We start from the raw sequence: 27,690 nt of genomic DNA, 5'->3' as shown, positions 1-27,690 counted from the left end.
CTTGGAAGGGGCCCTGCCCTGCCTGGTTGTTGATGAAAGGCTGCTTTCTTCAGGCTCTGGGATGCTGGGAGCATCCCCTCCCCCAGGCAGGCATTTGTGGAGGGGATCTGCCAGGAGCATCTCAAGGTGAGGTGTTTCATTATCGATGCTAATACATGCAGCACGGGGAGAGCCTTGCCTTGCCGGCCACTCCCTTGTGCCGAGTAACATCTTCACCCCCTGGGTTTCATCCCAGGAATCCAGGCTCACCCCACCCCCGGGTTGTGCTGATCCCTCTGGCCACCCTGCAAGGCAGGATTTGGAAGTTAGCTGTGTTTTCTGGGATCAAGCCGCTCCCCTCTCAGTGTACCACGGCGTGCTGATCACGGGCCAGGCTCCAGCCGGGCTCCTCCGCAGGCACACGGAGCAGGCTGAGCCTCGGGGGCTGAACCGCAGAGCCCGAGCCCGGCCCCGTGCGCTGGGGCTGCCTGCAGGAGGCACTGCCCGTGTGCAGCCACCCTCCCTGGAGACCCGCCACGAAGGAGAGAAAGCCCTTTCCCTCCCAGCCCTTTCCCTCTCAGTCCTTTCCCTCCCAGCCCTTTCCCTCTCAGTCCTTTCCCTCCCAGCCCTTTCCCTCTCAGTCCTTTCCCTCCCAGCCCTTTCCCTCCCAGCCCTTTCCCTCCCAGCCCTTTCCCTCCCAGCCCTTTCCCTCTCAGCCCGTTCCCTCCCAGCCCTTTCCCTCCCAGCCCTTTCCCTCCCAGCCCTTTCCCTCTCAGCCCTTTCCCTCCCAGCCCTTTCCCTCTCAGCCCTTTCCCTCCCAGCCCTTTCCCTCTCAGCCCTTTCCCTCTCAGCCCTTTCCCTCTCAGCCCTTTCCCTCTCAGCCCTTTCCCCCCAGCAGTGCCGGGGGTGCCGGCACAGCGCTGCTCCTCGGGTGAGCCTGTCCCGGGTGCAGCCCCTGGCTCTGCCCCACACGCTGTGTCCACACTCCCGCGGGCAGCAGGCTCAGGGGAGGTGGAGCAGCAGAGCATCAGGGTTCTTGTGCGCCCAGACTCCAGAGGCCTTGGTACTTCACTTTCAGGGTCATTCCCAAAGCTGGGGAATAACATCTGTAACTGTTTGACGAGTTTCATTTCGGGAACAACAGAAGCCTCCTACCAAACCCCATCATTGGTCTTCTCGAAGAGGATACAACTCCTTTGAGCAGCCTGGTCTAGTGGAAGATGTCCCTGCCCTTGGCAAGGGGTTGGCATAAATTGATCTTCGAGGTCCGTTCTAACCCAACCATCCTATGATGATTCCATGCCTCTCCCTCCAAAGCAGGGCTCAGGTCCAGCCCAGCCAGTCCCTGCTGGGACCCTCCCTGTCTGCATGGGGCAGGGTTTTGGTGGTCCCAGCCCAAGGGGAGAAGAGGCACCCACACCTCCACCCACCCTCGGCCCAAGCCTGGACTCATGGGCAGGGTCTTGCCCGGACTGAGCCCCGGGGCTGGGCGGCCGCGGGGCTCCCCAGGAGCTTCCCGGGAAGCTGCGGTACTCGGCGGGCTGGGAGGGGGTGGGACACAGTGCACCGTGCGGGGCTGGGGCGCACCGGGCTGGGGTGCACCGGGCTGGGGCGCACCGGGCTGGGGCGCACCGGGCTGGGGTGCACCGGGCTGGGGCGCACCGGGCTGGGGCGCACCGGGCTGGGGTGCCCCGCGCGAGGCTCGGCGGCTCCGGGCGGCCCTTACCGGCGGGCCCGGGGGCGGGGGCCGGTCGGGGGAGGGGCCGCTTGCCCTTCCCAGCGCGGGGCGGGCCCGGCGGCACCGAGCGCTCCTGCGGGACCCCGCGGCGCCGGCGGGGGGGCGGCTGCCCCTTCCGGCGGGGAGCGGCGGGACCCGCCGCGGGCTCCCGGCGCCGGGAGGGCGGGAGCCGCTGTCGGCGGGCGCGGGGCGAGGCCGGCGGGGGCGGGCGCTGCCGGGGCGGGCTCCATCCCTCCGGAAGTCTCTCCCGCTCCCTCCTTTCTCCTCCTTTCCCCCGACAACATGGCCGCGAAGTCGGACGGCGGCGGCGGCGGCCCGGCCGTGCTGCTGGAGAGCCCCGAGGGCGGCGGCGGGCGGCGGGAGGCGGGCGCGGAGCCCCCGGCGCGGCGGTACCGGCTGCGGGACGGCTGCTGGGTGTTCTGCGCGCTCCTCGTCTGCTTCGCGGACGGTGCCTCGGACCTGTGGCTGGCGGCCCATTACTACGTGCGGGGGCAGCGCTGGTGGTTCGGGCTGACGCTGCTCTTCGTGCTGCTGCCCTCGCTCGTGGTGCAGATGCTCAGCCTCAGGTGGTTCGTCTACGACTTCGCCGCCAGCACCAAGGACAGCGGCGGCGGCACCAAGGACAGCGGCCCCCGCGGCTGCTGCCGCCTCTGCGTCTGGCTGCTGCAGGGCCTGATCCACCTGCTGCAGCTGGGGCAGGTCTGGAGGTACGGGGGTACCGGGCAGGGGGGTGCCCGGGGGGTGGGGGCACAGCGGGGATGGGGCGGCTGCAGGGCCTGATCCACCTGCTGAGGCTGTATGGCATGGGGCAGGTGTGGCTGTATGGGAGGCATGGGAGTACAGGGGGCGTGGGGGTGTCGGGGTGATAGGGGTGCTGAGGGCATGGGGATGCTTCTGGGCTTGACACACCTGCTGCAGCTGGGGCAGGTCTGGAGGTGCGAGGGTACCTGGGGTGAGGGTACAGGGGGCTGGGATGGGGCTGCTGCAGGGCCTGATCCATCTGCTAAAGCTCAGGCAGGCTGGAGGCACAGGGGGAGGGGGGCACACGGGGGTCACGGAGCCAGGCGGGGCCTGCAGGGAGCGGCACAGTGCAGCAGGGACATGGGTGGGGATAACAGCATGGAGACTTCAGGAGGGGTTGGCAAGGCATGGGCAAATGGGTGGGGATGAGAGGTGAAGCAGGGGCCCAGGCAGCTGGGGGAGGCACAGGGATCAGTGTCTCTGCAGCCCCAGAAAGATGGGTGATGGAGGAGAGCTCCCAGCCGTGGGCACAGGGGGTGTGGGTAGCAGCTGTGGGTGTGGGTAGGAGCTGTGGGTGTGGGTGAGGAGCCACAGCCCAGCTCAGTGCCACAGCCCTGCCATCCCTGCTGCCAGGTGCTGCTGGGCCTGCTGGGGACTTGCCTGGCCATGGCAGCGTGGTTCTGGGGGTGTGAAGTGATTATGCTGGGCCCTGAACACCTCAGGCTCCTGTCCTGTATATGTGGGGTGGTGGGCAAGGAGGTGCTGGTGGTTCCCAGCCTGTCCAGGCTCTGCTGCTGCCCCATCCCAGTCCTGGGGACAGGCTGGTGTCATGGGCAGGGTGAGCAGCAGACAGACAGGCTGGGGGAGCTCAAGGCCCTTCATCCGCCTCTCTACAGACCCCCCAGCTGCACAAGGTGATGTTTTCTTGGCACCTTCCTCCGCTGTGCCGCGGACCCAGCCCCGCGCCCTCCCAGCTGCAGCCCCAGGCGCTGGGGAGGAGCCGGGCGCTGGCACCGAGCGCCTCTGGAGGAGCCGGTGCCGGGAGGGCAGACAAAGGCAGTGCCCGGAACAATGCCTGGAGCCGGCAGCACTCCCTGCTCGGGTTTCCATCCTGTTTCCCCTCCCGGGTGCTGTGGTAGAGGCTCTTTGCTCGTTCCCTGTTGGTGTCTGCATGTTCATTCCTGTGCTGCTCCTTCTGGGATGCTGCGGGTGTTTAACTTTGTTTGACAGGGCAGCGTGTGCCGTGCTCAGCACACCTGCCCTCCCCGTCCCCCTGACAACTCAGGGTACTCTGGCTGCAGGGTGGGTGCAAAACCTGCTTTGGTGTGCGAGGGGAGCTGGTGAGGGAGAGGACAGGAGCTCTCTGGCCCTGCCTGCAGCTGGCACGATCCTGACACACCTGATCCCGGCCCAGGCTGGAGCTGAGCTTTGCTCCTGGGGGTGTCAGTCCAGCTCCTGCATCGGCTGTGCCATGGAGACTCCTAAGCCAATTAAAGCGGTAACTCTCAGCACTCACCCTCCAGGACATGCTGGTCTCAAGCAGCAGCTGAGGCTCTTTCTAATCTCTGGATTTGGGATTAGTTGGGGTGACCAGTTAAATGCAGTTTGTTAAATCCATTAGTGGGGTTGGATCCGGTGCAGGAGGATGAGGCAGTTAAAGAAGTGTTGGATAAATGCTGCAGGTGAAAGAAAGGATTTTCTCTGGTCAGAGCACTGTGTCCCTTGCCAAACATCTCCCCTTTCCTGATTAACCTGCCTCCTCCCTCACCTCTGCAGATGTCACCTCTACCAACCTCACTGCACAGTCCCGAGCCCCACCTGTGATAAAGACCCCAATCCCCAAAAAGAAAGCTGCTTCCCACTGCAAAAACAGCTCTGAGCACTGGCTCTGTGGCTATCCCTAATTAAATCTGTTGAAGTTAGCTGTCATTGGTATGTTCATGGTGCACATGCACAAGCTCCATCACAGGTGGTTTCCAGAGATGCTGCTGGTGGCATGGCCATGTGCCCGTGTGAGCAGCAGCAGCAAGGGCCTGTCCCCAGCTGGTCCCACACCACCACTGTGCTTGTGGGCCATGCTTGGATGGTTTTGCAGCTCAGGAATTGTTATGCACTCACAAAGTCCCCAGTTCTTCACCAAAACAGCTCTGCAGGGCAGGGGTGCTGCTCATGCCAGTGTGCCTCCTGCCCAGAAGTGTGTCAGGGTCCCCTGCCACCTCCGTGGGCTGGCAGCTGGCCAGGGTGTGCTGCAGGTCCCACTGGGCTGGGGACAGCCCTATCAGTGCCTGTGTCTGTGTTAGCCCAGGGTCACCCATGGTTTGGCTGCCTGGAGTCACTGGGAACAAACCAACCATTCCCTCTCTTCCTGAAAGCCCCCATCAGCCTGTGACCCCCATCCTCTGCTGGCCTGGGGAGCCAGTGCCACCCCTCGGTCCTGGTGCCAGTCTGGTAGCAGTCCAGGGGGCAAGGTCATCCTGGGTGGGCTCATGAGCTGGGACCTGCAGTTTCCCCAGCACTCTGCTCCATAGATCGTTGCTCTGTCTGTGTGGGGCCAGGAGCCCTCCCAGCCCTGGGAGCACCCAGCTTTGGGGTGTCAGCTTGTCCTGCTGCAGGACCCAGTGCTGGCAGTCCCCACCTGGCCCTGCTGCAAAGGACAAGGGGTTTTTAGGGCCAGACAAAGCCTTTCCCTGAGCAGAGGTGCCCTCAGGTCCTCCCATCTGCCCCGAGTAGCCAGGGCATCTCGGGGTGTGGGGCTGGAGGGACAGTGAGTGCAGTGACATGGGCACATGTGCAGCTCTCCCTGATGACCTGACTTGGTAGGATGTGTAAGGGATTAAAACGGCTGTAACAGAGAAGCAATTTTCTCCTTGTTTAAATACAGGATTAAGGGATGAGATCCCAAATTATCTTCTAGGAAAATCACACTTCCTATTGCTCACTCTGGGACCAGAGGGTCCCTCATCCCTTTCCATCTGAGGATGATGATTAGGGGATTTGTTTGTAACCTCAGCTGGGCTTTTCTCCTCATTCATTTTTTCCAACATTTGAGAGCTGGTCTCAGTAGTTGGGAGTTGGGGGCAAACAGTGACACTGGTGACAAACCCAGCTGTAGTGGGGCTCTGACAAAACCAGTGCCCAACCAAGCCACAACCTTCCTGCCGCAGGGTTTTTGTTGGATCACTCTTTGCAATACAAAGGAGGGAGCAATTAGCCCTGAGAGCTCTCGCTGTCGGTTTCTGCCTCATCATCAGTTTTTTTGAAAATTAAATGATTTTTTTTTCAAGTGATTGATTCTGTGTTTCCCGTGCAGCTGCCGTGGCGCGGGGCTGGGGAGCGCCCGCCGTGCTGGCAGCGCCGGGATCGCTCGCTGGGCTGAGACGCCACGGCATGATCAAATGCAGAACAAATAAGAATCAACATTTCATTCGGGAGAGTTGATGGGAGATGAAATCTCATTTTAATGAGACCTATGGAGCTGGCAGACAGAGGGATAATTGTGCCCTTGCTGAAAGCTGGGGAGGCCACGGGTCACTTGTTGAACAGTGCAGGACCCAGGGCTGGGGCTCTGTCGTGTGTGTGCAGGGGCTGCTCTGTGCCGTGGACAGTGGGATCACTGATGAGCCCAATTATCAAGACTAATTACAGGGACAGGATGAGGTCACCAGCTCCCAAGCCTGGTTCATGCATGGGCACCCTGGGGCAGCAGTGATGCCCTACAGCAGCCAGGGCTTGACGTTGCTTCCCCTGTTGTTTCCCCTATGCTGTGCCTTCCACCCCTGGGCTGCCCACTGGTTTGCTCCCCACCAGAGAGGAGGGTCCTTCACCAGGCCCTTCTGAGGGGCCGTGGCCCTGCTGGTGCCACAGTGGCAGCGCTGGCCTGGCTGCCATGAGCAGGTGGCACTGGGATGCAGATCTGTGCCAGGAGCCAGGAGCCAGGTGGCCACAGCCTCTCCCCACCCCAAGCAGTGAGGCACAGGCTGCAGCAAAGGCTAAAATTAGGTGCTGCCCCGGAGGTGGAGGTTAAAACGTCACTTTGACACCAGCACAGAGAAGCCGGTGGGGGCTGGGAGTGGGGCTGGCAGGGCAGAGCAGATGGCAGCAGGGTGTCCTGAGGGCTCGGTGGCCCCAGCTGATGGCCCTCACTGTGCTCTCAGGGCCGTGCAGCCCCAGGGGTGGGAGCACTCTGCTGTCCCTGCAGCGGGAGCAGGGCTGGCTGCTGCCTCCTCCTGCTGACGGATGAGCTGAAAGTGCTGCGATCAGGCTTTCTCCCATGCTCTGGGCTGATGGAGCTGTCTGGCAGCACATTCTGGAGCTGATGGAGAAGCCGTTGCTCTGCCAGAGGATTTTATTCTCTGGGAGGAATCTGTGGCCTGATGTCCTCCTGCTGCACCTGTTTTCCTCCTCACCCGGCTCCCTTCTCCTCCTGGCCAGCAGAGCCCTGGCCGTGGTGCAGGCAGGGCTGCCCGGGGAAGCCCTGCCTGGCCAGCCCCGTGTCCCCTCCCGTGGTGCCAGGTCTGGCGCGGTGCCGTGGGGAGGGTCCCTGGTGGCGGTGACTCAGCCGGGCGTGCGTCGGTGCCACGCACACTCCACTGACCCCCAGCCGACGAGCAGATGGCCGGGGCCAGCGTGTGGCTGCACCCTCAGCCCTGCCAAGAGCCCAGGCAACGCCGGCATGAGCGCCAGGAGCTTCCTGTGGGCAGCACGGCACAACCAGCTGGTTCCTCTATCCTGGCCGGGGCAGGAGGAAGCAGGGTGGGCTCTGCGCCAGCTGGGACCAAAATATCCCTTTTGAGAAGCAGCCGGATGTGGTGCTGGGTTGGGGCAGCCTGGATCCATGGGTGGCTGGAAATGAAGCTGTGGATGGGATCCCTGGCTGGGGGAAGCCAGACCCTGCATGGGTGGTTAAGGATTGGGGTGATGGGTGGGTAGGCACTGTGTGGCTGGGTGGGCAGCGTGGTGATGGCCCAGGGCTCTGGGGTGCTGAGCTGGCTTTGCACAAGCTGCCCCTTCCCAAACTGGAGCCCTGGCCTGGGACAGGGATGCAGTCTTCATTGCTGCTGCCCTGCAGCTCCTGGCACACCAGGGGGCTTTCCATGGTCCCAAATGAGCATGGTCACCATGAGAGGTGAATGCCTTGTCACCTCTGCCAATCCACAGGCTGGCGGAGGTGACAGGGCATTCCTGGTGTGGACAGAGTGGGGTGAGCTCACCTGGCAGCGTGGGCTCGCCTCACCCTTCTCCTGCCTCGCGCAGGTACCTCCGCACGCTGTACCTGGGGCTGCAGAGCCGCTGGCAGGCCGAGCACCGCCGCCGCCACTTCTACTGGCGCATGATGTTCGAGAGCGCCGACATCAGCATGCTGCGGCTGCTGGAGGCCTTCCTCAAGAGCGCGCCCCAGCTCGTGCTGCAGCTCAGCATCATGGTGCAGCAGAACTACATCGAGCCGCTGCAGGGTAAGGGACGGCGGGTGCAGGGGACGGGGTGTGGGGAGGGACGTGCCTGGCTGCTGTGGGCTCTCATGGCTGCTCCCCGCAGGACTCTCAGCCTCGGCCTCGCTGGTCTCGCTGGCCTGGATGATCGCGTCCTACCAGAAGGTGCTGCGGGACTCGCGGGAGGACAAGATGCCCATGTCCTACAAGGGTGCCGTGGTGCAGATCCTCTGGCACCTCTTCACCATCGCCGCTCGTGCCATCGCCTTTGCCCTCTTCGCCTCCGTGTTCCAGCTCTACTTCGGCATCTTCATCGTCACCCACTGGTGCATCATGACCTTCTGGATCATCCAGGGCGAGACGGATTTCTGCATGTCCAAGTGGGAGGAGATCATCTACAACATGGTGGTGGGCATTATCTACATCTTCTGCTGGTTCAACGTCAAGGAGGGCCGGAGCCGCTACCGCATGTGCATCTACTACATCATCACGCTGTCAGAGAACGCCGCCCTCACCATCCTCTGGTTCCTCTACTACGACCGCAAGGCCACCTCCGACTTCAACGCCTTAATCCTCGTCTGCGTGGTTAGCTCCAGCTTCGCCCTCGGCATCTTCTTCATGTTCATCTACTACTGCCTCTTGCACCCCAACGGCCCCATCTTCAGCCACCGCTCCGTGGGCTGCATCTTCCGCCAGGAGCCGCCGCCGGTGCCGGGCTCGCCCGTGGAAGCCGTCACCAGCCCGCCGCGCTCGCTGCCGCGGACTACAGGGGGGGAGCGGGACGGGGCGCCGGGGGAGCGGGACAGCTGCGTGCCCGTCTTCCAGGTGAGACCCTGTGCCCCGCCGGCGCCGGCCGCCCGCGCCCCGCGGACAGAGGGGCCCGTCATCCGCATTGACCTGCCCAGGAAGAAGTACCCGGCCTGGGATGCCCACTTCATCGACCGGCGCCTGCGGAAGACCATCCTGGCGCTGGAGTACGCGTCGCCCACCACCCCCCGGCTGCAGTACCGCACCCCCGGCGCCCCGCAGGAGGTGCTGGAGTACGAGACCACCGTGTAGGCTGCGGGGCGTGAGGCTGCGGCGGGAGCGCCGGTGCCACCCGGGCCACCCCGTGTCTCCACAGCTGTCTGCCTTCCTTTGGGTTCGCCGGCGCTGCCGTGTCGCCATGCCAAGCATCTCGTGGGCGGTGGCCGGGGAGGTCTCTTGGTGCTATCCCCTCCCCGCGCTGCCTTCCCGCAGCCCAGACCCGTCCCACCCGACGGCGGCCGCCCCCGCGCCCTCCAGGGCTCGTCCTTGCCAAAATACCTCACCGGTGCCTGAGCCCAGGCGGTGGGTGCTGTGGCCCATATCAGGGGTGCAGGATGGGGACCGGGGGCACCCTGGGATGGGGCTGGCAGCTGCCGGGGGCACGGTGGGGCATGGCGGGCAGCACACAGGAACACAGGTGCCCGTGCCACGGCAGAGCCGTGGGGGTGGAACATGGCTACACTGGGGTGTGCATGGGGCTTGTGACCCCCGGGGAGCTGGGGCAGGGACAGCCGGGGTCCATCCAGTCCCTCCCATGTCTCCCATACCAACCCGAAGTGAGCCCCTTCATATCCATCCTCAGTCCCCCAGGCTCAGGGTTGAGCCATGTCCCCAACTCCATGGGGTCTCCAATATCCTGTGGGGCGTAGGCCCTGGCCTGGGGGGGCCCCTTGTGGGTGGGCACGAACCTTGCCCCCCTGGTTTGGAGCTGGGTCCCCAGCTGTGGCCAGGATGGCTGCACCCCATCCTCCCCCCATCCCCACAGGAACTGCTTCATCTCATTGGGTTTGTTTTCACCTGGATGGTGACATTTTGTGTGACATTTTCTACCTCCGCTGGGGCCGGGGGTGGCAGGGCCTGGCTGGCACCACTGAGGGGTTTGTGCGGGGCCGCCGGCGTTCCCCGGATTCCCCAAAGTGGGATTCACCCCCAGCCGTTCTCCTCTCCTGGGCTGGCATCCCTTCCCACCCGGGAGCATTTCCATTCACTCCTTCATCAGCATCACCCCCTCCAGCTCCGCAGTGTGAACCTGAGCTGGGACCCTCCCTGCCCTGACCTCACCCTGTGTGCCCCCTGCCTGTCCCTGCCTGTCCCCAGTCCCTGCCCCTGCCTCCCCGGAGGCGTGGGGCTGCTCGGGCTCTGGGTTTGAATGTGTCCCTGGTCCTGCCCAGATCCAGCGGCCCCAGCGAGGGGCTGTGCTGAATGTACCCTGTGCCCCCCGGGCGGGACTGCCCCGGGGTGTGTGTGTGTGTGTGTGTGTGTGTGTGTGTGTGTGTGTGTGTGTGTGCAGGGGCTGGCAGGGCTTTGCAGGGCAGGGGAGCTCTTGGACCCCCCAGCCTTGTGCTGCCCCCCTTGCCCCCCACACCCACGGCCCCTGTGCCTTCCCTGCATCCCCTGTGCCCCCGCCACGGCTCCAAAGGGTTCCAGCCTCTGGCTGCCCGAGCCACATTGCCAAGCCCTGCCCGGGCCGGGAGCGTGGGCAGCACTGAGAGCCCCCCTGTGCCATGGGGCACCGTGTGAGGCACTAGAGGATGGGAGGAGTGGGATGGGAGAGCTGCACCTGGGAACGGCTGGGACGTGGGGTCCCTGAGGGCCAGTGTGGCTGCCCAGCCCTGTGACACGGCCGGGTGGGAGGGTGCGTGGTGGCAGTGGCGGTGGCATCACGTTGCTTTTGTTCCCCATTTCTTGCCAGCTGGGGTGACAGCAGGCTGGGCTGGCCGTCGCTGGGTTCACTGGTGCTAACTGGTGCTAACTGGAAGCCTTGGAAACCCTTTAGGAGGAGGGTGCAGAGCATGGCTGGGGCTGGGCAGTGGGCTGGGCCCCTGCCACCTGCACGGCTCCTCCACTGCCACCACGGCAGCCCCGGTGGTGTGTGCTGGTCATGCTGGGGCACTCCTGTGGTGTGTGCTGCTGTGCTGGGGCAGCCCCGGTGTGGGGCAGCTCCGGGTTGGGGTCTCTTTTCCTCAGGGAAGGTGGGGGCAGCAGCCGGGGTGCCAGGCTGTCCAGGGGCTCACTGCTGCAGGCATCAAGCAGTGTCACTGCAGCCCCCGAGCGGTGCCCAGGTTGGTGGCAGCTCCTCCCTGGGTCTGGCTCGCAGAGGATCTGGGGATGGGCCATTTGGGGACTGTGTGCCAGCACGGGGTGGCTCCTCTGGGCTCCCCCTGTCCCTGTCCACCCCAGGGCAGAGATGCCATTTGTTCATACCCTTCACGCCGGGGTTTGTGTGGGGACCCCAGGGCCACGCTGGTGGGTCAGAGGGACACTTTTCTATGCACTCAAGCCACGGTACCCTCAGCCCTGGGCTGCTCTGGGCACAGGAGTCTGGCCACGTGTGGGGTTCGGGGGGACCCCTCAGTCTCACTCCTGCCCCAGGCCACCCCCCAGTCCCCACCCACCCTGTGCCACAGCAGCAGCCAAACCCAGCGCCGGGTCCCCGTGACGGGGGACACGACCGGGGGCCAGCATGGGCACAGCTCCAGGGCTGCTCGAGCTCCCACTGGGGATGGCGGGGTTCTGGTCCCTGGGGGTGTCACCCAGGGGTGGCAGCAGGGCTGCTCCAGCTTCAGGGAGTGAGAAAAGTTCGTTCTGGCAGGGGCTGCCGCGGGGTCTCAGCCACCTCCCCGACCCCCCGGCGCTGGGACCCGGCGGCTGCTGTCACGTACTGTAAATACTCTGTGTGCCACCTTCTTCTCTGGGACCCTCGGCGCGGGCGGGGGCGAGCGGGAGGCCGGGGTCCGTCCCGAGACTTTTTTGTATACCACAAACTTTTTGTATATTTTTAATTTTGCTGCAACATGAGATATTAAATTCATTTCAATAAGCCCTGCCTGTGGGATCCTGTCCTTGTCGGCACCTCCAGCTCACAGCTGGGGCTCCAAAGCAGGGCAGGATGGTTCCTCTCTGTCCCGGACTGCTCGGGGACACCATTAGCAGAGCAGGGTGGCTGTAGCAGCGCTGCCTGCCTGGTGTCGGTGGCCCTGGCCGGTGCCAGTGTCCCTGGCGTGGTGGCCGGCAGGGAAGGGGTGCACAGGCAGGATGCGGCATCTCGGGGAGGAAGCTGCCGGACACGGCCACTGCCGGGCCAGCCTCCTCCCTGCCCCCGCCGGAGGCCCCGATCCCCCGGGCAGCCCCCAGACTCACGGTGGGTTTAGACCCCATGGGCAGCTTGGGGACGGAGAGCTGGCTCAGCTGTGTGGGCTCCTGCCAGTGCTGCTCCCAGTGCCAGAGCCGTTCCCAGTGCCAGGGCCCCGCGTGAGCAGGGCAGGATGTGGGCAGCGAGGGCTGGGAGCCCCCAGGGCTGCCCCATGAGGACGGGGGTGATGTGGGGTCATAGGGAAGCAGAACCAGCCCCAGGCCCAGGAAAGAGCCCCGCAGAGAGGGGCAGGAGGGGCTGCTCCATAGCAGAGTCCCACAGGCACCATCAGCACCTGCTTTGGCCCCAGCACCTGCTCCAGTCCCACCTCAGCCCACTTCAGCCCCAGTCTGCCCAAATCCCAGCCCCAGCCTCGGTATAGGTGTGAACCCCAGCCCCAGCACCAGTCCAAGTCCCTGCTCCAGTCCCATCTCTGGCCAGGTAACAGCTCAGCCCCTATCCCAGTCCCGTCCCAGCCCTGTCCCAGTCCCAGTGCCAGCCCAGTCCCAGTGTCAGTGCCAGCCCAGCCCAGCCCAGCCCAGTCCCAGCACCCCCCAGGAGAGGCAGGAACTCACATCCCGGCTATCCTGGTGGAGTTTCCGACACAGGAAAGCGCCGCGGCGCCGAGCGGGGCAGAGGGGGCGGCCGCAGCACCGCGTCCTGCCATGGACAGCGAGGCCAAGAAGGGGAAGAAGGTGCGTGGGGCTGGGGCCGGGGGCCGGGGGGGTGCCAGGAGGGTGGGAGCGGGTGAGATGCACAGGTTTGAGAGGCCTCGCACCCCTCCCACAGCACGGCGGGGAGAAGGGGAGCCGCGCAAATAGTGCCAAGAGCCAGCAGAGGCGCTCGGCTGTCGCCTCCCCTCGCCCCAGGTGCTGGGTGCCACGGACCCCGTGTGTGGGCACCAGGGTTGGGTGCCCGGTGCTGACCCGTGCCCGTGCCCGGTCCCCTGCCAGGGTTTCGTGTCGCCCATCAAGCGGCTGGTTTTCCCGAAGGCTGCGCGGAGGGCAGCGCTCCGCAGCAGCGTCTACCGGCGCCCGCTGCACTCCGTGCCCCTCTACCCGCCCGACTACCTGATCGACCCCCAGATCCTGCTGCACGACTACGTGGAGAAGGAAGTGAAGGTAAAGGGATCCCCAAAAGTGCCCGGGGTCACTGCTTGCTTGGGGTGGGGTTGAGAGCCATACACAGAGCGGCCAGAAGGGTCCGGGTCCCCTCCCTGCCCAGGCAAACACCCAGCGAGGAGGAGGGTGTGCTGGCGGTGCAGGGAGGACCCCCTAAGTGCAGGGTGTCCCTGAACCCCAGGCAGATGTGTCCTGACCTTGGGGCCATGGGCCGGGGGGAGGGTGCATGCCCCGACCTCCCCAAGCTGCCCTGGGCTTTCCACCCCTCCAGTTTTTAGGTCATCTGACATGGGTGACATCGTCCCTGAACCCCTCCAGCCGGGATGAGGTGCTGCAGCTGCTGGACACGGCCAGGGTAAGAGGGGCCCCCCCTCCCCGGAGGGTGGGCACGGGGTACCCCCCACTGCCGGGTGCCCCACGCGCCCCCCGCGCTCTGTCCCTGCAGCAGCTGAAGGAGCTGCCGCTGCAGACCACGCCGGAGCAGGACAGCATCCTCAGCCTCTCGGCGCGCTGCCTGCTGCTCACCTGGCGCGACAACGAGGAGCTGATCCTGCGGATCCCCACGCACGAGATCGCGGCGGCCTCCTACCTGCGCGACGATGCCCTGCACCTCCTCATCCTCAAAACCGGTGCGGCGATGCCCTGCACCTCCCCATCCTCAAAACCGGTGCGGGGGTCCGGCCGGGGGCCACCAGCCGAGGTGCAGCCGGCCCCGAGGGGCTGTGAGGGGCTGGAGCACAGGGGGTGATGGGTGTCAGAGTCTAGCAGGGCGGCAAAATCTGCGTTGTCCCTCTCTTGGTGTGCCCCATCCCCTCCTACACAGAGTCCCGGAGGAGTGTCCCCAACCCACTGGGGGCTCCCACACTCCCATTCCTCTGCACACCTCGGGGCTGGTGGGACAGGGAGGCCGGGGCAGGGACCAGGCAGGGTGGGCAGCCCAGCCCCCGCCCTGACGCCCTGGCTGTCCCCGCTCCCCCAGGGCTGGGAGTGGACCCGGTCCCCGCCGGGGCGCACCCCGAGGCGGCCCCGCCCGGCTTGCCGGAGGCGTTTCCCGCAGAGAAGCGAGCGGGGGGCTCGTGGCCGGAGGGGCGGCTGGGGGGCCCGATGGAGCGGCGGCACACGATCTGCAGCCTGGACTGGCGGGCGGCGCGGGGCGGGCAGGAGGCCCGGCAGGGCGGCAGCCTGGAGCGGCGGCGGGGCGGCAGCTGGGAGCGGCGGCAGCGCGGGCGGCCCTCGGGCAGCTGGGAGCGGCGGCAGCCGTGCGGCGGCAGCTGGGAGCGGCGGCGGGCCGGCACCGCCGGCGGCAGCTGGGAGCGAGGCACCGGCTTCGGCAGCTGGGAGCGGCGGCACGCCGGGAGCAACCCCCTGGACCCCCAGGAGCCCTGCCCGGACGCTTACTCCAACCTCGTTATCCTCGCCGTGCCCAACAGGGTGAGCGGTGCCCGCGTGTGCCAGCCCCCGGCCGCTCGCCCGCCCACCGGCGCTCACTGCCCGCTCCCTTCCCGCTGCAGGATGCTGGGGAGGAGTCCTGCGCGCTCATCTGCCAGGTGTTCCAGATCATCTACGGCGACCAGAGCATCGAGTGCGTGGACAGAGCCGGGTACCACTACACCTCCACACCCACACGGCCCTGGCTCTCCAGCAGGAGTGAGTGGCTGAGGACAGCAGTGGGAACATCAAGTGGGGTGTCATGGGGCTGACGGGTGGGGGTGCACAGACACATCGCGGGGGGTTTGTCTCTGCTGTGAGCTCTCAGCTCTCCCTCCCCAGGCGAGAGCTGCCGCACAGATGGGACATATGGCTACGATGCTGACTACAGCTGCTGCAGCTCCTTGTGAGTCTGGCTCCCCCAGGGTGCCCTTGGGCTGGGGTGGGTCCCACCGGCCCCCCAGGGTGCCCCTGGGTGGGTACCCCTGCCCTTGGTTGGGTGCCAGTCCCCACTGCAGTGATGCCCCAGCCCTACCTGGTGGTGGGTGCTGTGCAGTGGGTGGGGGCAGCTGGGCACACGAGGGGTGCAGGGACCCACTGACCCGTGTCCTCCCACAGCAATGGCTCCCACGAGACCTTTGAAGCCTATTACAGCGGCACCTCCTCGCCCTCCTTCCACCGCTCCCACCACAGCCTGGCCACCGCTTGCAGTGGCAGTGACCAGAGCGGCGCAGGGCTGGAGCAGCTGCAGGACTACATGGTGACGGTGAGGCCACAGGGGTGGGCACAGGGACAAGCAGCAGGCCGGCAGTGCCAGCAGCTGGGGCAGGGGAGGAGGCAGGTCTGGGCTCCCTGTGCCAGAGAGCAGCAGCAGGACACAGGGTGGGGGGCTGGGGGCTGTGTGCTGGTGGTGTCCCCAAGCCAAAGCCACCCCTGTGTCACCGCAGCTGCGCAACAAGCTGTCACCACAGGAGATCCAGCAGTTTGCCATCCTGCTCCGCGAGTACCGGCTGGGCACGCCGGTGCAGGAATACTGCACGGAGCTGCTGCGCCTCTACGGGGACCGCAGGAAGTTCCTCCTCCTGGGTGAGTGTCTGCAGCCTCCCTGTGTCACTGTGTCACCCTGGTGATGGCTGTGCATCCCTTGGGGACATGGGGCTGGCCCTGGGTGTGCTATCAGGACCCTGTCACTGGGGGCAGGATGGGACAAACCAGTAGGGCTGGCATTGCCCACCTGGGCAACCTCCCGAGGCTTAGGGTGCCTCTGGCAGGAATGAGGCCCTTCATCCCCGACCAAGACATCGGGTACTTTGAGACCTTCCTGGAGAGCATCGGGATCCGGGAGGGCGGGATCCTCACCGACAGCTTCGGCCGCATCAAGCGCAGCATGAGCAACACGTCGGCCTCGGCCGTGCGCAGCTACGACAGCTGGTCCCTGCGCTCCGAGTCCGAGTCCTTCAACCGCATGATCACGGACATCACCCACGACATCGAGGCGCTGGCACGGGATGAGGAAGAGGAGGACGAGGAGGAGGAAGAGGACAACTACCTGTGAGCCAGCGGCAAAACCCAGCTCCTCTCCCTGCTCGCTGATGTGGTGCTGCACCTCCAGCACCAGGCTCTGCGGGTGCCCAGCTCTGCCCCAGAGCCAGGGAGGGTGAATTTGTCACTGTGGGAGGGGACAGGCCTCTGCACTGCCCTGTCAGCTCTTGTCAAGGCTGTGGGAATCACAGGGCAGCTGCGGCTGTGGGGGAGACACATGTGCTGTAATTTGTGCAGATTTCAATTAAATGCTGGGCCTGGGAGCAGAGCAGGTTGTGCCCTGGGAAAGGCCCTGCCAGCGTGCAGGGGTTGCTGTGGTGTGGGGGTGAGCTGGGGCAGGGGGCTGCTGGCAGGGCACCTGCCCACTCCAGTGTCACATGGAGGTCACCACCACGGCCAGGGTGCTGCCGCCTGTTCCTGCCTGGCTCCAGGGGATGCTCAGAGCAATGGAGGGGGTCAGCAAGAATGTGCTGGGAGAGGAAAGAGAAAGCTGGCCGCTACTGCCTGCGACGCTTGTGCGACGCTCGTCCGGCCGCGGCTGCGGCTGTTTCACAAAGGGAAGTTCCTGCCCCGGGGCCCGGCTTCCTGCGGGCCCGCCCGGCAGCCGCTCCGCCGCCGGGGCAGGGCCGCGCTCCCCGCCGCCCCGTGGACCTCGGGGCTGTTCCCCGGCCGCCGTCCCCGTCCGATTCCCCCTGGCCACTGTACCCCAATATCCCGCGGCTGCTGGCCCTTGGCTGATGGCCCCGAGCCAACATTCCCTGGCCCAATGTCCCTTGGTGGGGACTACGGGACGGCGCTGCAGCCCAGGGCGGTGTGTGGGCAGCAGACGCTGGGGCTACAGGAGCAACTTATTTTTTCTACAAAAAAATTTACATATGCAAACCCTCAAGAGGCGTGACCCTCTCCCACCCTGGCTGCTTCCCCTGAACCCGAGCAGCCCGTGGTCAGGGTCACAGAGAGCCCTGGGTCCCCTTGCTGATGCTGCCTCCATCCCGGGTTGTCCGGGCAATCCAGAGGAAAGGCTGGAACACTGCGGGGCTGGGTAGGGAGCGAGAGGAGCTTTGGCACGGGAATACCAGGGCCAGCAGGGACACCACAAAGCCCAGGGACACCACAAAGCCCAGGGACGCCCGGACCTCTCTGAGCTGTGCTTCACAAAGCCAGCCCCATGCACCCCGGTGTGCCCGGGACCCCCTCATGTCCTGCTCCCCACCACGGATGCTCACGGCTTTCTTTTCTGTTCCTGGGGACACAGACCCAGGCTGACGCCGTGTCCTGTGCTCCCCCGGTGCCCCCACCCTTCACGGCCCTGCACCAGGCGGGGAAACATCCTGGGGGTGCTCTGGAGACCCAAACCCGCCCGGTGTCCCGGGGACGGCAGACGGACAGACGGGCTCTGGCACCCGCCGGGGGTCGCTGAGGGCTGTGGGGTCGCGCAGGGCTGGGATGTCCGTGCGGTTCGTGGGACGGTGTCTCCGCTCCCAGCCCGGCGCGGGGGGCACCGGCCGCACCCGCCCCGTCGGAGCCGGGGGCGTGGCCGCACCGGGAGGGGCGTGGCCGTACCGGGAGGGGCGTGGCCGTACCGGGAGGGGCGTGGCCGCACCGGGCAGGCGGCGGGAGAGCGGCCGGGCAGGGCGGAGCGGCGGCGGCAGCGCGGGCTCCGGACGGGGAGCGGGAGCGGCGGCAGGGACGTGGCCCAGGGCGGCAGCGAGGGTGAGAGCTCCGGGGTGCGAGGCGTGCGCGGAGCCCCGAGGGCGGCGGGGCAGCCCCGGGCAGCCCGGCGGGTCCCAGCCCGCGCCGCGCCGGTCCGGTGAGAGCGGCGGAGCCTGGGTGGCCGGGATGAGGCGATGGCCGGGAGTCTCACGGGTCCCGGTGAAGCCCCGGCCGGGCACAGTGCAGCTCCCACGAGCGGGTCCCTGCCGGGGGCTTTGCAGCGGCTGCCGGGGACAAGGCACGGGCAGCAGGGGCAGGGGGCTGCGGACAGCCTTGCTCCGGGAACGAAGGCACCCTCATCCCACCTGGTTCTCGTGGCTGGGGACACGGCATGAGCCCTGGGACCTGGCTCTCCAGGGTGGGACACACCAGGAATGCCAGCTATGCCACAGGAGCCAGTGGGAATGACCCTTGGACCGCCAGGGGTGTTCGTGCTCTGTAGGGCTGGATGCGCTGAGAGGGACGGGAACAGCAAATACCTGCAGTGGTGATGGTGTGAGCCACGTCTGAGTTTAAACTGGGCACCGTGAGGGTTTGCCAGGATGGATCTGGCACAGCCCCCAGCCTGTGCCCAGTGAGGGTGATGAGCTCTCGTGGCTGCCACCGCTGCTCCTGCTCTGCCCTCGGGAGCAAGGCTGACCCAGGCTTTGGAAAGACAGGGAATGACCATGGGGTGTTGTGGAGGTGACAGTGATGTTCCTCAAAAGCTGTGCTGTGCACATCGAGGGTTCAGCCCTGAGCTTCCTCCTTCACTGCCACCACCAGCACCTTCTGCTTTCTCTGCGCCCAGGTCTCCCTGGCCAAGGGAAGTACATTTGCAAGGGGTTTACCACTCTTGCTGCTTCTTGCAGCTTTCTTTTCCACTAAATTTCTTGGCGTGCTGGAGAAGTTGAGCATTTGCTCAACTGGCTGTTTGGGGCAGCTCCCACCCAGCAGAGATCAGGGGAGCACAGTGTGGAGTGCTGACCTGTGGTGATGGGGGGCCATGGGCACGGGGGGTGCTGTGTGGGGACCCCCAAGCTGCAGCAAAGCTCACTGTGATCAGGACCCCTCTTTGCAGAGGATGCTGAGCGTGACTCTCTGCTGCCGTGGTGCCCAGTGCCTGCACCCTGTCCTGCACGCCCCAAGGGCAGGGAAGCTGCTCCATGGCTGCTGCTGTTGTGTCCCCAAACTTCACCTCCTATGACATCTCCAGGAGGTCCCTTTCCCTCTGGAGTGTCACTGGGCACCCCAGCACCCTGAAGCTGTGGGAGGATCAAAGTTTCTCTGTCACAGCAGAGCACTGGGGTGGGCACTGGGGCCCTGTGCTGGGTGGGAGCTGATGGGAACAGGGCTGGACTGGGGCTGGAGCGGGGTTTTCACCTCTGTTGCAATGGCCTCACTTCCCCTTCCTTGGCTGCAGCATGGGTTGTGTGAGGTCAAAGGAAGCTGGTGCCCAAGAGAAGATAAAAACTGCTCCTGACCCTGATCCTGGCCCCACCATCCAGCAGGGTCACTATGTGAGGGACCCCACAGCCACCAACAAGAGGGTGAGTGAGAGACATTTCAGGGCTGAGCTGTCACTGGGGGTTCAGCCCCTCTCCTCAGCAGTGCCACCAGCACTGAGAGTGGAGCCAGCTGAGGGCACTGGCAGTGCCTGTGCCCCGGGACAGGGACTTGGCTATGGGGTGGGAGCCCAGGCCACACAGGCAAAGCACAGAGTGGACCTGATGGAAATCCAGGAATTATAGAGAAAGGGAGAGAAAAAGGAAGGTGTTGGGAGGGGGTAGAGATGCTGCTGCTGGGCGGGCTGTCATGTCAGGTGGTGCTAGTGCTGCCCTTCGGGTGCCCTCCTGCTCCTGCCATTGCCCTTGGGCCAAGACCCCCCATGGGAAAGGAGTCTCTGCCATCTGTGATGTCACTCTGTGGTTTTGTTGCCCTTTCCAGAACAATAGTGTCCCCAGCACGGCTGTGCCCCTGCCCGAGGATGGTAGGTACAAGGGGGCTGCAAGTGGGTGCGGGGGGCTGGAGCGTGTGGGGGCAGCGTGGCCAGATCCTCTCTGACCTCGGGGTGAGCACTGCCAGTCCTGGAGGGGTGGGAGCTCTGGGCTCCCCTGAAGGGCCAGACGTGACTCGATGCAGATGGAGGTGCTGGGTGCTGTGGGGGTCCTGGCCAGTGTTCATGGCAGGAGTGGCCGGGCACCCCATCCCAGCATGGGGAGGGGTGCCCAGGAGCTCCCTCACTGCAGGCCTGGGGGACAGCCTGGTGCTGGCACTCTATGACTACGAGGCCATCAACGCTGGGGACCTCAGCTTCCAGAAGGGCGAGCGGATGAAGGTCCTGGAGAAGTAAGTGCTGCTGCCAGACCCCTGTCCAGGATCTCCTGATGCCTTGTGTGGCCCTGTTGGGATTTTTTTCTGGAATCTGCCCTGGATGAGCTGCTGGTGCTGAGGTCCAGGTATCAGGAGCCAAGCCAATGCCACTTGTGTCACAGGTCAGGGGAATGGTGGCAAGCACGCTCGCTGGTGACAGGACGTGAAGGCTTCATCCCCAGCAACTACGTTGCCCAAGACAACTCGCTGGAGACAGAGGAGTGAGTCCATCCCCATGTGCCAGATCCTGGCCCCATGCTGTCCCACACCTCCCCAGTGCCACTGTCCCTGCTCCTGCCCCAGCCCTGCCCCACTCCAGCGCTCCTTGGTTCACTTGGCTCTGCTGCAGGTGGTTTTTCAGGAACATCAGCAGGAAGGACGCGGAGCGGCAGCTCCTTGGCCCGGGGAACATGATTGGCTCCTTCATGATAAGGGACAGCGAGACAACAAAAGGTGTGGAGGGGTGTCCACAGCACCGTGGTGGGGAACAGCTGCCCAAAGGGCTTCCCTCATCCACCCTTGCCTGGAAGAGGAGCTCCCTCCCAGCCCTGGGGATCTGCTGTGCTGCAGGGAGGGACTGGGGGGCCATGCTCCGGCTGGAAGTGCCCCTGCAGTACCCATGGTGCTGCCCACATGTCTGAATCCCACGGGATGTGTCCCTTTGAGGCTGCTGTGGCTGTTTGGGGTGCAGGCGTAGCTGGGCTGGGGCTGAAGGGGTGCTGGCAGCGCGGTGGGGTGGGTGCTGCTGGGCGATGGCTCAGTGCACCCAGGACGGCAGGAAAGCAGGAATGTGCTCCCGGGGGAGCTGCCAGCTCAGCCCTCCCTGCGCAGGCTCCTACTCGCTCTCGGTGCGGGACGGGGATGAGCTGCGGGGCGGGGCAGTGAAGCATTACAAGATCCGCACTCTGGACGGCGGCGGCTTCTACATCTCCCCACGAAACAACTTCAGCACGCTGCAGGAGCTGGTCCAGCACTACAAGGGTGAGCCCTGGGGTGCCCGGCTCCCCTTCCCAAATGGGGCTTTGTCCCTGAGCCAAGCAGCCGGGGTGCAGAGGCTGAGGGGCTCCTGCCCATCACCCCTGGGCTCTGGCTGCGACATGCAGCGCCTTCCAGACCTTCCCCTGTTGCCTGCTGGCTGTCACAGCTGTGCTGCTGGTGTCCCTGAACACCCACGGTGGCCAGAACTCCCCCTTGGAGCACGGTGTGGCCAGTGGGACAGGCAGGCTGATGGCCCTGGGTGCTCTCCTCAGGTCAGAGCGATGGGCTGTGCCAGAAGCTCACCCACCCCTGCCGTGTACCCAAACCACAGAAGCCCTGGGAGAAAGATGCCTGGGAGATCCCTCGGGAGTCCCTGAGCCTGGAGAGGAAGCTGGGAGCCGGGCAGTTTGGAGAAGTGTGGATGGGTGAGAGTGAGGGCGAGGTGGCTGGGAGGATGATGAAGAGGATGGTGAAGGAGGAAGGGTGAGGGGTGTGTGAGAAGCTAGAGGGATGGGGCTGGGCATGTGGGGACAGCCCTGGGCTGTGTGTGGTCTCCAGCCTTCCCACAGCAGCTCAGCAGGGCTGGGACTTTGGCTCCAAAGCCCAGTGCTCCCAGGGCAGTGTGGGAATGATCTGTTGTGGCACCCCCAGCTACCTACAACAAGCACACCAAGGTGGCAGTGAAGACCATGAAGCCGGGCAGCATGTCCGTGGAAGCCTTCCTGCAGGAGGCAAACCTGATGAAGACGCTGCAGCACGACAAGCTGGTGAAGCTGCATGCAGTGGTCACCAGGGAGGAGCCCATCTTCATCATCACCGAATTCATGGAGAAAGGTCAATCTGCATCCTGAGGGATGTCTGTAGGCACTCAGGTTCCCTGGGATGGTGCAGGATCAATCCTTTCCACATCCCCAGGCTCGGCTGTGGGCCCTGCACCAGCTCCCAGGACTCTGGGAGCAGCTCTGGCTCCTGCCACAGCTCCAGGGCAGGTGCTGGGAGAGGGGATGTGGTGACAGCACTGGGAGAGGAGGGACACCTAAGAGGGGGCAGAGGAGTACAAGCACTCTGCAAGGCAGGAGGGAGCCTGCAGAGGTGCTCCCCCCTCGGCCTACCCATGGGAGTGGGATCAAGTGTGTGTCCAGAGCCTCCTTGTCCTGCTTGGCTCCTCAGGACCCTGTGCCACCCTAAGGGTGGGTGCAGGCTCAAGCTAAACCAACAGCCCTGGCACCTTTCCCTGTCTGCAGGGAGCTTGCTGGATTTCCTGAAGAGCAATGAGGGGAACAAGCTGCCGCTCCCAAAGCTGATTGACTTCTCTGCCCAGGTGAGGAAGGAGCAGACCTTCCCTAGCTCTGAGTGCCCCTTTCAGTCCCCCTGAAAAGCGTGAGTGAGGAGCCTGAGAACTTACCTGGAGCTTGTGCAGGGCCAGCCAGGAGCCTGGTCTGAGCAGTGCTGGAGATGCAGTGAGGTTTTCCTGTGGGCAGCCACTGCCTGCTCACCATCCCCATCCCGCTGACCTCACAGGAGCAGGGCTGTGTGAAAGGAGAAGTGGCAGCTTCCCCCTCACCACGCCAGTATCTGCAGCACTCAGCTAGCCCACCTGCACCTGGGCAGTGCACAGCAGAGCTGCACAGGTGCTGGAGAGGACTGGCTGTGCTTCTATGTCTGCCACGGTTCCTGTAGCCCTCACAGCCCATGGGAGACTCTGCTTTGTGGAGAAAGTGGCACTGAGGATGGGGCTTGTTTCCACAGCTCACATTTGCACAGCCCTGGAATGGGCTGGTGCTGGTTGGTGTGCCCAACCAAGCCCAGGGCAATGTTATCAATTTCTATAATTGATAACTATTGATACTGGTAACTATAATTTCTGATTTGCTGTGACAGTTGCCTGCAAACTTTACCTGCAAACTTGGCCAAAGCCCCACAAATGCAGCATGGCCACACACCCAGCTCATCCCATCCCATCCCATCCCATCCCATCCCATCCCATCCCATCCCATCCCATCCCATCCCATCCCATCCCATCCCACCCCACCCCCAGCACTACTTCAGGACAGCACCAGGAGGTGTGAGCCCTGTGGGTTTAACAGGAATCCTGCAGCATGATCCTGTGTGCCCCCAATCCCCAGAGGCTGAGCCAGGCATGGTTCCCAGCCTCCTGGAGGGAGCATAGCAGGCTGTGTTGCCCCAGGGGAATGCCTACAGGAGGGCTGTGGTTCAGTAAAGTCACCAGAGAGCTGTCACAGGCAGGGAAAGGCAGTGGAGAGCCAGGAGGACTGAGATAATTATTTCAGGGATATTTTCAGGAGCTGTCTTTGAGTACAGCGGAACAGGCTGTCAAACACTTCACTCCATGTGCAACCACTTGCACAACCACTGAGTCCCTGCTGCTTCTCCAGTGGCCCTGGGTGAGGACTGAACCCAGGGACCCTTTGTGCTGAGCTCAAATATTTCATGGAGGCACCTGAGCAATAGGAAAGGCAGGATGGGAGCCCTGTGGGCTGGGATCGGGTCACTGGCTGTGCTGGGCTCTGTGGATCAGCTGTGCACTCCTGCACCATCTGCTCTCAGCAAGCTGGCTCGTGCCAGCCCTGGCTCAGCCCACGGCTCCGAGGGGCTGCTGGAGAAGCTCTGGGGAGCAGAGGCTGAAGGGCTGTCAGGGGCAGGCAGCAGCCCGGCCCTCGTGCTGGGCTGAGTCACTGCGGGCAGAAATGCATCTGTGGCCATGGAAATGATCCTTCCGCTCTTGCGCTGCCTGGTTACTTCTGTATTCAGAGGGGAGAGCTCTGTGAGAGCTGCACCTCACCCGGGCCAGCTTGTGGGGCTGTGATAAGGAGGGGAGGATCTCCCCTCTGGCTGCTCCAGCCCCTTCACGTTCTGGATTCTGTGGGGTGACAGGACAGCTTTGGGGTTTGGTTGTGCACACACCAGCTCACCTCTGCCCGATCAGGGCTGAGACCTGCACACACAGCACTGAGACTTGAGGAGGCACAGTGGTGAGGGGGGATTGTCAGGGGCCATCACAGAATCCTGTCCACAGGCAGAGGTGACTTCAGAAACTAGTCTGGAAGAACTCAGGCATCTTCCCCCATGCTTCTCTGCCCCAGCTAAGGAAGCTCTGGCATGCTGACCCTCGCTGCAGCAATTAGTGAGCCATTGTGGCTGTATTCAGAGACTGGTCTCACGTCTTCCCTGAGCAGAGAATGATTTACTCCTCCTCCACATCCTCATGGCTGTGGATGAAGCACTTACACCTTGCTCTGCAAACACCCACAGACTCTGGTGATCACATGATTTCCTCACACAGCAGCTTAAAGGTGTTATGTTGGGCTGGTCACCTAAACCCCAACCTCTCCTGTAAGGGATTTCCTGCTTGGAGAGCAGTTTCCATGCAGGAAAGTCACAGAATGGTTTGGGTTGGAAGGAGCCTTAAAGCTCATTTTATTCCAACGCCTTGCCACAGGCAGGGACACTTTCCACTAGACCAGGTTGCTCCAAGCCCTGTCCAGCCTGATCTTGAACACTTCCAGGGATGGGACATCCATCTCCTGCCGTGGCTCAGCCTCCTTTCACCCTTTTCTGAGTGCTGGCCAGCACCCTTTTTTGGTGCTGAGGGGCTGTGCGTTATTTCGAGCAGCTTATTTGCATCTGCCTTGTTCTCCTGTGGCAGATTGCAGAAGGAATGGCTTTTATTGAGAAGAGGAACTACATCCACAGAGACCTGAGAGCTGCCAACATCCTGGTGTCAGCAGTGCTGGTGTGCAAGATTGCAGACTTTGGGCTGGCCAGGGTGATCGAGGACAGCGAGTACACGGCCCGGGAAGGTGCTGGGGGCAGAAGGCTGGGGGGCTCCCTTAGGGCCACCTGCCACCACGGTGCTCCTGACCCCGGGAGGGGTGTGCTGGGTGCATGGGCAGAGGGAAGCTCCTCTCATTTGCATCACTGCGCTTGTTCCTCTTCTGTTTGTTTCTTGTTCCCCATATTTCAGCACCCCTTTCTCAGCAGCTGGGGTTGAGCTCGTGTTTCCCATTGGATCTCTTTGTCCAGGTGCCAAGTTTCCCATTAAATGGACTGCACCAGAAGCCATCAACTATGGATCTTTCACTATAAAATCAGATGTCTGGTCCTTTGGGATCCTCCTCACTGAGATCATTACCTATGGACGCATCCCCTACCCAGGTAAGGAGGTGAAATGCCTCCTCTTATCTGATTCCAAAAGACACATTCCACCTTCTGGGCTCCAGGCATGTGACCTGAGCTTCTCCAGCTCCATGGGAAAACCCTGTAAATCCTTATCATTAGGGACCCTTCTTGCTTAAACTGCAGCCCCTGGTGCGAGGCCACGAGGCTTGACTCCATTTTGATCAGAAGGCTGATTTATTATGTTATATAATATACTAAAATACTACATTACAACTATACTAAAAAGAACAGAGAGAAAGAGATCAGAAGGCTACAAAGACAAGAATAGAACAGGAATGAATAACAAAAATCCTGTGACTGCTCACAGCCTTGGCACAGGTGGCTGTGACTGGTCACTGATTGAAAACAATCCACATGAACCAATGGAAGATGCACCTGTGGCCTTCCACAGCAGCAGAGAGTTATTGTTTACATTTCTTTCCTGAGGCTCTCAGCTCCTCAGGACAGGAAAAATCCTAGCAGAGGCTTTTTCCCTAAATTATCATGGCAACAGACCATCCTGTATTTTATACTAATAATTACTTTGATACCTTTTTTTCAATGGGGAATTACTCTGTAAATGCAAGTGGGCCATGAAGGATCTGGGGTGGCACAACAGGCAGTTCTGAGGAGCAGCTCTGCCCTCACACTGACTTTTCATTGGAAGCAATGGCTCATCACAGACTTAGCATTTTAATTTATACAAAGTTATTTTAATTTACACAAAGAGATTATAAACTCCATCTGTCCTGGGGCACAAAACTCCATCCCACATTAACCCAGCATCTCCTTTGACCACATGTTTCGTGACCAGGAACAGCAGTTCCCCCTTCCCAGCCCCTCTAACCACTTTTCCCTTCCTGGAAACAGTGCCCAAAGGCAGAGAAGTTTTGGGTTTGGGCATTTCATGACTTTTAAAGACACCGGTGGCAGGTGATGTTCAGCTGTCCCCGTTTTCCAGGGATGTCCAGCGTGGAGGTGATCAGGGCGCTGGAGCGCGGGTACCGCATGCCCCGCACGGAAAACTGCCCCGAGGAGCTCTACGACATCATGATGAGGTGCTGGAAGGCCAGACCCGAGGATCGCCCCACTTTTGAGTACATACAAAGCATTCTGGAGGATTTCTTCACTGCCACAGAGAGCCAGTACCAGCAGGAGCCCTAGCACGGGATGCTTGGGGCGGTCGCTGCCAGCTCTTCCCTGTCTCACCCGTGCCCTGCTTGCCCTGCCAGCCTGGCCCAGGAGCCACAGCCCTGCTGGAGGGGCTGGGCTGCAGGCAGCACACCATGGAGGGACAAGAGACGTGCCCACACCTTGTGCCTTTCCCAGGGGCCTCAGTGTCCACACGGCAGCGGCTCCAGGAAGGGCAGGCTGGGCACTGGATGCCCAGGAGGATGGACAGGGAGGGGGCCAGGCCTGCTTTTGCTGCAAGGAAAAACCCAGATCGGTATTTTTAAAATAGTTCTGAGATTTTTATCACGTCGTTCTGCACAAGTAGGTGCCTTAGCTGCTGGCCATGGTGCCTGTGCTCCCTGTGTGATCGCTGCCAGGGGATCCCCCGGGGCACGCTGCAGTGCAGCCCTGGGCTCCTCCTCAGCACAGGATCCTGGGGTTTGGCTGTCACGAACACCTGCCCTCCTCTCTCCTCCTGGTTTTCCCTCCCCGGTGTTTTCATGGCAGGCCCTGTGCAGAGGGCAGGTGTGGTGAGGCTGTGCCAGGGGCAGATGGACACAGACAGGGCTTTTCCAGGATCCCCCCGCACCTGCCTTGGGAGGAACCGCTGGAGCCCAAAGCCATGGCAAAGCTTACAGGCACCATTCGTTGTCTGCTGGGGCATTTGCAGTGTCAGCAAGGGCCAGGTGCTCCCTGCACACTCACTTGATGTTTATTTTTAGTATTTCATGAGGTTATTTGGGGAAAAGGAGTAAACAGTATTTTTTTTTTAAGACAGCCATGTACCTCTTACAGCAGGGAGACTGGTGCCTGTGATTATATTTTTGATACCGAGAGGCAAACGCCATCGCTTCTGCTTTGGGATCTTTTTTTTTTTTTGAAATCAATAAAATATTTATCAACCTTTCCTCTCCTGGCCGTTCCTGCTGCTCCGCATCCCGGGCGGGGGAGACGCGGACGAGCTGGGCCAGCAGCGCCCCGCGGAGCGGGGGCTCCAGAGCCGGGCAGACCCGCAGCGCCCTCTGAGCAGGCCTGGGGCTCGGAGGAGCCGGGAGGAACCGGGAGGGACCGGGAGGGACCGGGAGGGACCGGGAGGTTCGGGACGCCCCGGGCGCCTCCCGGCCCCGCCGCCCTCACCAAACATGGCGGCCGCGGCGT

At 63.2% G+C, this 27,690-nt stretch overlaps 3 protein-coding genes across 5 annotated transcripts; all 3 read left to right on the top strand.

Moving 5' to 3' along the window:
• Positions 1-1,806: 1,806 nt before the first annotated feature.
• Positions 1,807-11,734, top strand: XKR7 (XK related 7). The gene is made up of 3 exons (XM_064391422.1): positions 1,807-2,424; positions 7,712-7,911; positions 7,994-11,734. The coding sequence occupies exons 1-3, from the start codon at positions 2,000-2,002 to the stop codon at positions 8,944-8,946; spliced, it is 1,578 nt and encodes a 525-aa protein (XP_064247492.1). The 5' UTR covers positions 1,807-1,999; the 3' UTR covers positions 8,947-11,734.
• Positions 11,735-11,876: 142 nt separating this feature from the next.
• Positions 11,877-16,400, top strand: CCM2L (CCM2 like scaffold protein). 2 transcript variants are annotated; one of them, XM_064391420.1, is made up of 10 exons: positions 11,877-12,741; positions 13,000-13,167; positions 13,439-13,522; positions 13,637-13,796; positions 14,147-14,598; positions 14,679-14,814; positions 14,938-15,001; positions 15,214-15,361; positions 15,543-15,681; positions 15,867-16,400. In XM_064391420.1, the coding sequence occupies exons 1-10, from the start codon at positions 12,712-12,714 to the stop codon at positions 16,148-16,150; spliced, it is 1,665 nt and encodes a 554-aa protein (XP_064247490.1). In that variant the 5' UTR covers positions 11,877-12,711; the 3' UTR covers positions 16,151-16,400. The 2 variants fall into 2 exon arrangements, with proteins under 2 accessions (XP_064247490.1, XP_064247489.1); XM_064391419.1 differs by having other exon boundaries at positions 13,613-13,796.
• Positions 16,401-17,768: 1,368 nt separating this feature from the next.
• On the top strand, positions 17,769-27,429 carry HCK (HCK proto-oncogene, Src family tyrosine kinase). 2 transcript variants are annotated; one of them, XM_064391865.1, is made up of 13 exons: positions 17,769-17,850; positions 19,253-19,379; positions 19,777-19,819; positions 20,079-20,178; positions 20,325-20,423; positions 20,552-20,655; positions 21,034-21,183; positions 21,453-21,605; positions 21,832-22,014; positions 22,425-22,501; positions 24,848-25,001; positions 25,225-25,356; positions 26,321-27,429. In XM_064391865.1, the coding sequence occupies exons 2-13, from the start codon at positions 19,254-19,256 to the stop codon at positions 26,521-26,523; spliced, it is 1,524 nt and encodes a 507-aa protein (XP_064247935.1). In that variant the 5' UTR covers positions 17,769-17,850; position 19,253; the 3' UTR covers positions 26,524-27,429. The 2 variants fall into 2 exon arrangements, with proteins under 2 accessions (XP_064247935.1, XP_064247936.1); XM_064391866.1 differs by lacking the exon at positions 21,453-21,605.
• Positions 27,430-27,690: the final 261 nt, after the last annotated feature.

Source organism: Passer domesticus, chromosome 16, assembly GCF_036417665.1.
Source record: "Passer domesticus isolate bPasDom1 chromosome 16, bPasDom1.hap1, whole genome shotgun sequence".
Classification (NCBI taxonomy): Eukaryota; Metazoa; Chordata; class Aves; order Passeriformes; family Passeridae; genus Passer; species Passer domesticus.
Note: the sequence above shows the minus strand (reverse complement) of the source record. Positions and strands in the feature narration are given on the sequence as shown.

Excerpts from the sequence above, each read along its gene's own strand:
- XKR7 (XM_064391422.1), top strand. The coding sequence starts at position 2,000 with ATGGCCGCGAAGTCGGACGGCGGCGGCGGCGGCCCGGCCGTGCTGCTG. Across the intron at positions 2,425-7,711 it reads CAGCTGGGGCAGGTCTGGAG|GTACCTCCGCACGCTGTACC; the intron begins GTACGGGGGTAC and ends TGCCTCGCGCAG. Across the intron at positions 7,912-7,993 it reads CTACATCGAGCCGCTGCAGG|GACTCTCAGCCTCGGCCTCG; the intron begins GTAAGGGACGGC and ends TGCTCCCCGCAG.
- CCM2L (XM_064391419.1), top strand. The coding sequence starts at position 12,712 with ATGGACAGCGAGGCCAAGAAGGGGAAGAAG. Across the intron at positions 14,815-14,937 it reads GCCCTGGCTCTCCAGCAGGA|GCGAGAGCTGCCGCACAGAT; the intron begins GTGAGTGGCTGA and ends CTCCCTCCCCAG. Across the intron at positions 15,002-15,213 it reads TACAGCTGCTGCAGCTCCTT|CAATGGCTCCCACGAGACCT; the intron begins GTGAGTCTGGCT and ends GTCCTCCCACAG.
- HCK (XM_064391865.1), top strand. The coding sequence starts at position 19,254 with ATGGGTTGTGTGAGGTCAAAGGAAGCTGGTGCCCAAGAGAAGATAAAA. Across the intron at positions 21,184-21,452 it reads GCTGGTCCAGCACTACAAGG|GTCAGAGCGATGGGCTGTGC; the intron begins GTGAGCCCTGGG and ends TGCTCTCCTCAG. Across the intron at positions 21,606-21,831 it reads GTTTGGAGAAGTGTGGATGG|CTACCTACAACAAGCACACC; the intron begins GTGAGAGTGAGG and ends TGGCACCCCCAG.